The following is a 12171-nucleotide window of genomic DNA, read 5'->3' on the forward strand; positions in this document are numbered from 1 at the left end:
AGCCACGCCCCAAGGGCGCAGCCTAGGACAGGGGCTTCTGGAGCTTCTGGCAGCCGTCTGCGCTCATGGCCTTTGCACCTATGGGGCCCGAGGCCTCGTTCTTCGAGGTTTTGGACCGACACAGGGAGTCCCTGCTGGCTGCCCTGAGGAGAGGTGGCAGGGAGCCCCCAAGTGGGGGAAGCCGCCTGGCCTCGAGGTACAGGAGCTGGTGCCGAGGCGCGACGCAGCCACTCTGTAGAAAAGTCGGGCGCTCTTCCTGGCCCCGGGCTGCCTCCTAGTGTTGAGGCTGAGGAGGCACCCCTTGGCGGGCCAGCCAGGAACCCCCAAAAAGAGCCTTCCTGAGTACCCGCGACCTGCTTTGAACCCTTATTTTGAACTCAAAAAAGAAAGCCAGGTGGCAGCCCCCCTTCTGTGGCTTCTAGGATGTTCCCCTTCTAGAACGTTCCAGAGGCTCCCTGCAGCTGGGTTGGAAGGTTTCGTAAGATCCTTATAGGTTGGGGAGTTTGGGGTACAGTTAGCTTTGTATTTTTTAAACGTTTTTTGGGATAAAATTTTAGGTTAAACTTTAAGGGTTTTTTTCGTTTTTTATTTTTTGGTTTTTTTTTAGAAAGAAAATGAGTTGTATGTCTTCTCTCAGTAAGCGAATGGTTTTCTCAGAATTAACAAGGACATCAACACATTTTAAGTGGTTTATAATAAGACAACATGTTTAATTGTTTTGCAAGTGGAGAGAATGTACATATTTTAAATGATTTATTTAAAATCAATTACAGGAACCCTCCAGCTATCCATGTTAGAATTAACCACAGAAAACATGACTACTTTATTGACCATTTTCACTTAAAAATACTTTATTTTGTTTCCTCGACTTGCTTTCTTGGTTGATTGCTCAGCAAAGTTTTTCAGCCTTTTATTTTTAAGCCCCAACCAACCACCAAAAAATCTGAAAAACCTACAAGCAAACCAATTTTTACAAAAGAATTTATTTTGAGGGAGAACTTGGGAGAGTGAGGGAAAAGGAGAGTGGCAAGTCCCTTGTTAATATCGCAGATGTAGACGAATCTGATTGGATCTTAAAGTTGGTTACAGTATTATCCTGCAACACTTTTTTTCTCCAAACTAGGAAAAATGAGTATTTGGGTCAGTTTTTACCTCCCAATATTAGAATAGATTAAATGTTTTAAAATTCATTTTCTGAAACACAGGTTTTCAGTAAAAACTCTGAAGTTCCTGTGGAAATTAAAACTCTCAACATTTTGCCCGTTTTCTAGAGTGCATTTTATTTCTCTTCCTAGACAATAAGCTAATGGTGTTTATAACAGAACAACATTTTTTGAAGCTGATGGCTTGTGAAATTAACAGTCAGCTGACAGAAAACTGGGCTTAGTCTTCGCATTTTGCTGTAGAGTGGCGTAATAGCTGCCAAGTCAACCGTTTGTTGCAGAACTCACAATTTATTCTTTCCAGGGTAGTGATTAAACGTTTTCCTTTTTGTATCGCTAAATTTCAAAAGAGCCGATTTTAAGGCATGAGATCAACTAGGGTAATGTGCGACCACAAAAGGTGTTTCTTTTGAAATTTTTGCATTGCATTTTTGGGAAAGAAATTCAAAGCCAATATTGTATCACTTTTTAATTAAAACATATATCAGTAGTATGTCAAGTCTAGTTTGTATTCAAGTTCAGCTAGATTACAGTAGGTTAATATGAAGTGTAGATAAAAATACAGTTGTAAATTTAGTCATTAATGTAAAAGGGAGACCTTCATTGGTAATTGCTTGAGAAGTAAAATTACAAGCAAATGAAATTTATTTGTAAATACAGTTGTTTTAATGCAGTAGTAAAGGTTTAATGGGAGAGATAATTATTGACATGGATTACCTAGTCTTTTTTTTTTGTCTTTTTTTAAAACCCCACCCCAATTACCTAGTCTTAAAAAAGAATAAAATAAAAAGTTACTTTAGTATTGATCTGGGAAAATCTTACATATTATAAAGTCAAAATTTATGATTAAGATGGAATCATGCTGTGTTTATTGTTTCAGTTCTGAGGTTCTTGCATCTATAGAAAATATTATCCAAGACATAATCACAAGCTTGGCAAGAAATGAAGCACCTGCATTCACGATAGACAACAGATCAAGCTGGGAAAACATAAAGTGGGCATTTTGCATTTTCATTTTTTAAATGCAATATCTATGTTATTATTCAAATTATTTGAGTTAGAGTTCTGGTCATATTTTTTTCATTTTATTGCCTTTACCTTGCCCAAAAAAAAGGATTTAGGAAGTTCACAAAATACATACCATACTGAGAGGTTATGTAAACTAGAAGTAGGTGTGAAAGATGAGGCAAAGGAAAACAATACTAGCACCAACAGAATGGAGCACCAGAAGAGGTTAGAATTCCAAATGCATGTGATAAAGTCTCATAATTTTGCTAAGAATAGGCACCATACTTGGAGCTAAGCTTTCTAGCAGTCAGAGGGGGAGATGTCATGGGTGCAATTCTCACATATGCCACAAAAGCAAACCACTTGCTCAGGGGAAGTATAACCAATCCTGATACCAGACCAAAATAAAAGTATCCTGAACATAGAGCACATTTAAGGCTTTCTCCTGACAGATCTTCTGCCCCTGCTAAATCATGTGTCCAAAAAGGGTAAAATCAGCAAACAGCTTTATCAGAATTCTTGAACCTAGTTATACAGGTTTTTTCCAGCCTCTCATATTTTTTAAGAGATACAGAAACAAAATGAAAGGAATTTTGAGTCTCCTTCATCACTGTTGTTTTATGATCTATATAAGTAATATAAGCTGTATACTTTTCAGTCATGTTTTGAAAGATGGATTTTATCTAGCTTTGAAGCAGCTTACACCTGACATATCCACCTGGTGCCTTCTGCCACCTTTAGGGGAAGCTTGGCAGTTCAACTTAACAACCTAATAAAATTGTTATTTTATGTAATGTAATTTTGCAGGTAAATCAGAAATGAAACATTTCAAAGCTTATTAAATTGAGTAAAATTATTAAATGAGTAGGTTATTAAAATGAGTAAAGTACTAATTGTGAAATATTTGAAAACATTTTACATACACTAAAAATCTTCCCAGTAAAAAAGTATGCACACACACACAAACACACCCCCACACCCCCTAATCAAAGGTGTTAGCTCATTTATGTTAAATGGTTTATCTTAGTGCCTCTGTATGTCACAAACCTAATTTCCTAGTTATCACCTGGAATGATCTATGCTCTCAAACCAGTTGATCCTAAAGCTTTAGTGCTTAAATTGAGAAGAAATGTGGGTTTTAAATGATGTGCCGAAGACCATAAGTATATATTGTTTGGTGTTTAGAAGTTGTCTTTTTCACTTTATTCCTTTGCTTTAAACAAAATGACAGGTTTGAAGATTCTGTGGGTCTTCAGATGGTATCCCATTGCACCACCAGAAAGATCAAAAGTGATTCACCAAAATCAGCTCAAAAATTTGGTAAGTTAATTGTTCTTAGCTTTTGGTAATAAAGGATAAATAAATTTTGTTATCTTCTCAATTTTATTTGTTCCTAGTTAAATAATTTTACCTGTTTTTAATAGATCACTTTCATACATAAAATAAATTTCTAGAATTTTTCATTGTCAATAACTATGGAAGTAGGTTATCAACATAAACATTTTTCAAGGTATATGGTTCAGTGCATAATTATCCTCTCAGTTTTGCTGTCCATAGAGCAATTAATTTTAACTGATTCTGCAGGTAATTGTTCTGTACTTAACCCTCCCATTTTGGAAAGATAATTTTTTAAATGTTAACTAAAATTAAGTTAAAATCCTTGATAGCAGTATCTTTTGAATCAGTAAGAGAAATGATGAGTAACTTGTTTGTTGAATTTTATTTTCCAGCTCTAATCCTTAAAATATTGTCCATGATTTATAAATTAGTACAGAGCAACACTTATGCAACCAAAAGGTAAATATATTGTTCTAGTAAATTACTCTTCAAAATGTAATGTGAGAAATAGTTGGATTAACTTTTATTATATGCTTTGAAAAGTTACATAAGACTAAACTATAGCTCATAATTTACTTTCTTTATATGTTGTGTTTTCATCCAGTTAAAGCTTTCTTCAATTAACACTGTAATACTTGTCATATTCAAAGAGAATATGGTTAATTAAAAATATGTATTTTAAATTTTCATAGGGACATATATTACACTGACAGTCAACTCTTTGGTAACCAGACTGTCGTCGACAATATTATCAATGACATTTCTTGCATGTTAAAAGTGTCAAGGAGGAGTCTACATATAGTAAGTAGTACCTAATACAAAACATTTTATTTTAAAACAAAATGTTTGTATAAAACATAATTTTTTTTTTTTTTTGAGACGGAGTCTTGCTCTGTCGCCTAGGCTGGAGTGCAGTGGCGCGATCTCAACTCACTGCAAGCTCTGCCTCCTGGGTTCATGCCATTCTCCTGCCTCAGCCTCCCAAGTAGCTGGGACTACAGGCGCCTGCCACCACGCCCGGCTAATTTTTTGTATTGTTAGTAGGGACTAGGTTTCACTGTGTTAGCCAGGATGGTCTCGATCTCCTGACCTCGTGATCCGCCTGCCTCGGCCTCCCAAAGTTCTAGGATTACAGGCGTGAGCCACCGCGCCCAGACAAAACATAATTTTAAAACATAATATAGTCTTCTTTTGCTATTATTTGATGCTTGCATTTTTCACACTATAAATTTAAGTAATAGATTCTCAATATATTCCTTTGGGTGAATGGACCAAACTGATGAATTACCAAATATTTTTAATTCCTAAATCCCTTACATATTTTCTCTTTCATCTCTTAAATTTCAATCCAAGTGAAAATGCCAGTAATTTAGCAGATGAACACAAGGAGTGACTTAGTAGCATAAAACATATTCGTGAAGCAGGTTTCAAATATGTCTATTATTTTTTGCAGTTATCTACATCAAAAGGTTTAATTGCTGGCAACTTAAGATATATCGAGGAAGATGGCACCAAAGTGAATTGTACCTGTGGTGCAACGGTAAGAAGCATCATTGAAGTTTTCACAGCTTTAACTCTTCTAGCTCCTTCAGTTTTGAAGCATAATTTTATTTCTTGCTTTATTATGTAACCTAGAGCTTAAGATTTCAAAATAAAACTGAAAGATGGATAGGAATATGCTTTACAGAACTGTACATTACATAGTTTCAAATTATGCTAATTGTCAAATGTCAGATTGAAATAAACATACAAATATAACTCTTAAAAATGCACTATTATTTTCAGATAAAGTGTGGCTTGGTCATTTTAGCATGTTATTTAGTAATCTTCATAAAATTTTCTGGTTCTGAAAGTAATATTTTTAATACTAAACTATTTGCTGGGCTTTGATACAAAGAGAGCCCACAGTACTAAACTTAGTACCCCTGTTGGGAGAATTGCTGTGAGTCATGTGCCGGTTTTCTTACTGAGGGGTAAAGCTGTTTTCTACTATTTTTTAACAGAGGAAGAAGTCTCTGATGACTGGTATGGTCAAAGAAAAATAAAAACAGAGGGCTTTGTGATAAACTAAAAATGTGGTTATTTTGCTTTTTATGTAAGATAAAAACTTTTTTTTTAAAAGGCTGTTGCTGTGCCATCGAATATTCAAGGAATTCGGAGTATCCTTTAAGTGGGAAAACTATTTAAACTTTTGGAATGTTCATTCATTCATTAATTCCTTTGGTAAGCCAAGCCTTCATAATGTGTAAGGAACAAGTTAGGCCCTGTAGCAGTCAAGATGAACACACCATGGTCCCTTCTTTAGGACTCTTTTAGGAGCTCGCCATCTAGTGGAAGAGACAGATATCTGAATATATGAATAGATGTGTTTATATGTTTGAAGGTACAAACTAAAATGTTCTATCTACAGCTGCTTTTGAATTATCTATATGGCACCTTAATTTAGTTGGTGATTAAATTGAAATACTCTTGCTTTCAATTTATCAGCCTTAACTTCACAGATTTAGTTACAGATGCAAAGTTTGTATTAATTGTAGAAAAAGATGCAACATTTCAGCGGCTCCTAGATGACAACTTTTGCAACAAATTGTCTCCTTGCATCATGATTACGGTATATTATCTAACTTTACTACAATTCCAAGACTAATGTATACTGTTATGGTGATTGGTAAGAGGATTTACAATATTATCTACACAATGTCCTGTTTTCAATATAATGCATCCTTTGGGATCATAGAACGGGAATTTCCAATGTGTTTATTTAAACATCCTCAAAGCTGGCTATCACCTCAAGTTCATTTTTTTTTTAATAGAGACAGGGTCTCGCTCTGTTGCCCAGGTCGAAGTACCATGGCATGATCATAGAGCACTGTAACCTTGATAAGTTCATGTTTCTAAAACCACACTCAAAAGCTTTCTTCCTTGAAAAGCTGAGTGTTCCTGCCACTTGTCCTGTGGCTATCAGTGCAGACACTGCAATGAGGTCCACACGTCAGAGTCAGTTTGACTTACTCCTCACATCCCATGGTCACCAAGTCCTTTTGAATTGGCCTTGGGAATCTCTTTCATTTCAGCCCTTTCTCCTTAATCCTTCCCCTTTCATTCTTACACAAGACAACCACCTGGTAGCCTCCAGACAGGCCCCTGACTTCAATTATCTCTCATCCCTGCCACACCAGACTTGTCATTTCCCTCCTTGCCAGTTCAAAAACTTTTGGTTTTGTCTGATACTTCTACTCCAAATCTGGATGCCTCTGTGGAACTGGTCAGCCCTTCTAAGACTCCATTCCGCCTCCTCTCCAGGGCAGCGCTCCTCACTGCCTCCATAAACATCTCTCGCAAATGCCTCTCAAGAAGAGGCTGGGACTCGAGGGCCATATTAGGAAGAGCCATTTTTCACCAGGTCCTTTAACCCTGTTTGACTCCTCTACTGTGTTCATGTGCTATTATTTTTCCCAAAGAACATTATGAAAATACACTAAATACTCACGATGAGCTAGGACCCCTGCTAAGCACTTGACATAGTAAGAGTTCACATTTACTGGTGTTTATCACATGTCAACTTGTATAGGCTCTCAATGGCCTTAGGAGGTAGGTACTAACATCATCGTCACTTTAATAATGGGGTACTGGAATGCAGGAAGGTATTTTACCACGTCTCTATGGCTATTCAAAACCAGGACTGGATTTGAATAGTTGAAATCCATGTTGCTATAATACCATCACTTGGTGTGATAGGCATATTTATGCTGATTTTATAGATAAAGCCATGGCCTAAAGAGACTAAGAAACTTGCCCAACATCACACCACTGATGATGGGCAGAGAGGGAATTCAAACTCGGAGCTGTGACCCGAAGCCCATTCTGAATCTCTAGGGCTACTCTGCGCTCTTCCTCTGCTCTCTGTTTCATTTGGTTTTCTGCTTTTCTCTAACATTGTTGTAACACTCTTCAATTTACTTTTCTACATAATTATTATTTTAATGACTTCATAATATTATCCCACCATTTAAGTTTTATTAAACCCTAAATTTAAGCCAGGTACTCTTCTAAGTGCTTTATGATTATTAAATAATTTAATTCCTATAATAATCTCATATGTTGTTACAGAGCACCAAACCACAGAGTGGTTTTGTTACTCATTCAAGTTCATGCTGCTAAGAAGTAGCAGAGCTGAGATGCGAGCTCAGGCTGCCTAGCCCCGCAACTGCTGCAGATCACCACTGTACTATGCTGCCTCTCCACATCCCTGTTGTTAGATATTTTGGCTATTTATATTAGTTTGTGCCATTTTAAATAACACTTCAGTGAGCATCTTTAAATATGTAGGATGTTTATTATTTCTGTTTTTGCTGAAATATTTCCTTAGGACCATTTCCTAGGACTGGCATAATTCCCAGTCCTTCACTCTGTTTGTATATAATGTACATTTTTTTTCACAGTCAACACCAGTCTTTCAGCACCTGAAATCCAAGGTAGGAAGATGTAACCTTTTTTTTTTGGTGCTGTGACTCAGATATGAACCAGGGTTGCTGTGGCCACATGCAGAGTACTAACCGTTGTATGAGCATAACCTATAATTTATTGTTACTATTACTATTATTATTATTATTATTTTGAGGTGGAGTTTCACTCTTTTTGCCCAGGCTGGAGTGCAATGGCATGATTTCGGCTCATTGCAACTTCCGCCTCCTAGGTTCAAGTGATTCTCCTGCCTCAGCCTCCCGAGTACCTGGGATTACAGGCGTGTACCACCACACCTGGCTAATTTTGTATTTTTAGTAGAGACGGGGTTTCACCACGTTGGCCAGACTGGTCTCAAATTCCTGACCTCAGGTGATCCCCCTACCTTGGCCTCCCAACGTGCTGGGATTACAGGCGTGAACCACTGCATCCAGCCTAACTTTTAAATTATTAATAAGAGTATAGTTGTAACCATTTTATTCTACTAAAGTTAAAATTCTTAATTTTCATCTTGCTTTTAGGGAAAGGGAGTTCCTGATCTAAACACAAGACTTTTAGTCAAGAAACTGTGGGATACGTTTCATATTCCTGTTTTCACTCTTGTAGATGCTGATCCACATGGTAATTTATCACTGGACTATTTACAACAATAGTCATAACTAAATCATATTTGTTGTTGTGTTTTCTTCTTTTTTTTTTTTTTCTTTTTGAGATTGAGTCCTGCTCTGTCACCCAGGAGTGCAATGGCACGATCTTGGCTCACTGCAACCTCCACCTCCTGGGTTCAAGTGATTCTCCTGCCTCAGCCTCCTGAGTAGCTGGAACTATAGGCACATGCCACCATGCCTGGCTAATTTTTTATATTTTTAGTAGAGATGGGGTTTTACCATGTTGGCCAGGCTGGTCTCGAACTCCTGACCTCAGGTAATCTGCCCACCTCGGCCTCCCAAAGTGCTGGGATTACAGGCAGGAACCACCGTGCCCAGCCTGTAGTTGTGTTTTCTACTCTCAGGACACTTTTATGAAACATTTTAAAAGAAAACGATTACATTAAAATTAGGTCTATAATTATTTGACACAATTTATCGTTACTTTGTCATATTAAACTGAGAATGATAAATTTTTCACTGGTGATGTCCACAAAATTAAAATTATGGATAGATAAAATTCGAGAGTACAAATTAACCTGTAATATGTAAGGAGACTAATTTTATAGTTAACTTTCTTTTAACAGGCATAGAAATAATGTGCATCTATAAGTATGGATCTATGGTAAGTATAGAAAAGCAGTTTTCCTTTTTTATTATTTAGACATTTTATATTCATTGAAGTGATTTCTGCATTTATTAATCACCCCCAAGTAGGCTGAGAGCGCCCAAAGTGTACCTGAGGGCCTAGTATCCTATTCTAGGAGCAATCTGTGTGTCGGTGGCTGTGACTCCAGCTCCCAGTATGACCAGTGCAAACACAGATGACAGAGTGGGATTAGCTGTGGGCAAGCGGCATTATTATCCTGCACTCTCTTGGCATACTGAAGGAACTGTGGGGCTCTGGGGTAACAACAACGCTGTCTGATCACCAAATATACTCGAAATATTATATAGAGCCTTGAATTCTGACTTTTCTAATCCCTTTTCTCCCACCATAAGGAGAAATGGAAACAATAAATGTCACCACCAGTGTCTACAATTACCATATACCAGTGGTCTCACAGTGTGGTCCTAAGCCAGGAGCATCAGCATCATCTGGAAGATTCTTAGAAATGCAAATCTCAGTCCCCATCCAGAACTACTGAGCCAAAATCTCTAGGGGTGGGATCCTCCAAGCATTCTGATGCATGGTGAAATTTATAGCAGATGAAAAGGATGGTGGAGCAGGGTGTAAGATGGGGAATCATGAACAATAAGAAATGTAGGTCAGAGGGCTTCATTTATAGTTTGCTTTAGAAAATTAATACAGAAACACTATATAGAAGTTGTGGTTGTTGTTTTGTTGCTGTTTTGAGACAGGGTCTCACTCTGTCATCCAGGCTGGAGTGCGGTGGTGCAGTGACAGCTCACTGCAACCTTGGACTTTTGAGCTCAAGCCATCCTCCCACCTTGGTCTCCCAAAGTACTGGGATTACAAGCATGAGCCACCGCACTTAACCCAGAGAAGTTTTAACACCTTCACTAAAAGTCCAGCTTAGCATAGCCCCTGATGGTTTTCTTACTTCTGTGGGCTCTGGGCATGTGAAGCCAGCTTTAGTACTTGTCCTTCTTAGTAAGTGAAAAATTTGACTGAAAAACAAGAATGCTAGTTTTCTACAATTTAGCCTCACCTAATATACTTTTGTTCTTTATTTTAGTCTATGTCTTTTGAAGCTCATCATCTCACAGTTCCAGCTATTAGATGGCTTGGTCTTCTCCCTTCTGATCTTAAAAGGTTAGATAGTATAGCAGAACTAGGATATTTAAAATGACAGTTCATTGTCATATGTAACAATAAGCCTAAAAAGTCACTACAAGGGAAAGCTCTTAATGTTTTTTATTTATATTGTCCATGATGACTTATGATTATATAATTATGAATTAAATTCATTAATGTTTCTGTTTCAACTACTAAAATATTTAACACATGAATTTGGTTAATGTGTTACATTTTCAGCTAGCTAAAACTTTTTGTTTTACTTTTATGGTTAAGACATTTTATACACTTTTTATACTTAAAAGTACAATACATTGTAGGCCGGGCACGTGGTGGCTGACGCCTGTAATCCCAGCACTTTGGGAGGCCAAGGTGGGCGGATCACTTGAGGCCAGGAGTTTGAGACCAGCCAGGGCAACATGACAAAACCCTGTCTCTACTAAAAATGCAAACATTAGCTGGGTGTGGTGGTGGTGTATGCCTGTAATCCCAGCTACCAGGAAGGCTGAGGCCCAAGAATTGCTTGAACCTGGGAGACGGCAGTTGCAGTGAGCCACGATCGCGCCACTGCACTCCAGCCTGGGTGATAGAGCTTGACTCTGTCTCCAAAAAAAAAAAAAGTACAATACAGTAAATCCAATTAAATTGTAAGTGTTGACAACATCATTTGCCATATGAATCAATTTTGTCATAGATTTAAATTTTTAACTTCAAAAGAAAAATATCATTTTAAGAGTATTAAAATTTGGGAACTTCAAGTTTGGCAAGTTTATTATATATGTTCATTATAGAAAAAAATATTAAGCAACAAGTTAAATATCACCTACAGATCAGCAGCCTTACCTTTGTAGATTTTTTTTCTGTGCATAGCCATAACTTTTTCACAAAACTGAGATCATACTGTTATTTTATAATCTGCTTTTTTTAAAACACAACAACATAATGTGATCACTTTTCCATGTCAATAAAGTACATTTCTTATTTTAGCATCTTTTGTTGCTGAGTTTTAACTCTAGATGTGCTAGTGTTTATTCAGCCATTCCCTCATAGCCATTTAAGTGGTTTCCAAATCTCTATTCTGATAGGTCATGCTTTGATGGAGTCTCTTGTAACTAAATCTCTACGCACATCCTTAATTAGTCCCTTAGGCTGAATTCCCAGAAGAACTGGTGGGTCAAAGAGGATCCCCATAATCAGGGTTTGACTGTTGTCTGGATAGATTAAGTTTCTTGCTTTCTCTGAAGAGTAAGAGTCCACCTGTCCCTCAGCTTATGGCATTAACATTTTTTTTCACCTCTGCTAATGTGATATTTTAAAATGTTTTATTGTTGTAATTGGTCAGTAAGAATGAATTTAAACATGTTTATTGGATTTCTTTAAGTGGTGAGCAATCCTTGATAACAGTTGCTTATTTCCTAAATATGGAATGTGAACAGGTTTTGAGTGATCAGCCACTTCCTATAAAATGAGGGTCCAAGAGGAAACATTTCATTTTTTATTTTTGAATATTCACACTCCACTGGATTAACATGTTCAATTTAGTGTATGTGTGTCATGGTCAGAATCCCTTGGGGGTGATCTGTTTGTATAAAAACAATTTTAACACAAATTCAAGACATATGATCTGATAATTAGTAAGGTGAATGGCTTCAAGAAACTCTAGCTGCATCTCATAAATTCTATCAGTGCACTAAAAAGCCACTCCAAATGAATATACGATCAAAGGAAAAACACTATGGTAGCTGCAGAAGCCAGGCTGCAAGGGAAATCCTCTAGGCCTCCCTTTCAATCA

At 37.2% G+C, this 12171-nt stretch overlaps 1 protein-coding gene across 3 annotated transcripts in view; it reads left to right on the forward strand.

The window, feature by feature from the left end:
* Positions 1–12171, forward strand: part of SPO11 (SPO11 initiator of meiotic double strand breaks) — a 14216-nt gene continuing 2045 nt past the window's right edge. The window contains exons 1-11 of one of the 3 annotated variants that reach the window (XM_003806159.5): positions 1–196; positions 2044–2157; positions 3403–3491; positions 3902–3968; positions 4202–4310; positions 4963–5049; positions 5632–5668; positions 6011–6120; positions 8495–8594; positions 9208–9245; positions 10321–10397. In XM_003806159.5, coding sequence (XP_003806207.1) covers positions 66–196; positions 2044–2157; positions 3403–3491; positions 3902–3968; positions 4202–4310; positions 4963–5049; positions 5632–5668; positions 6011–6120; positions 8495–8594; positions 9208–9245; positions 10321–10397 — 959 coding nt within the window. In that variant the 5' untranslated portion in view covers positions 1–65. The remainder of the gene's footprint in view (positions 197–2043; positions 2158–3402; positions 3492–3901; positions 3969–4201; positions 4311–4962; positions 5050–5631; positions 5669–6010; positions 6121–8494; positions 8595–9207; positions 9246–10320; positions 10398–12171) is intronic. The other 2 variants (XM_055104884.1, XM_003806160.4) reach the window with 2 other exon arrangements.

The sequence above is a fragment of the Pan paniscus genome, chromosome 21 (genome assembly GCF_029289425.2).
Source record: "Pan paniscus chromosome 21, NHGRI_mPanPan1-v2.0_pri, whole genome shotgun sequence".
Taxonomy (NCBI): domain Eukaryota; kingdom Metazoa; phylum Chordata; class Mammalia; order Primates; family Hominidae; genus Pan; species Pan paniscus.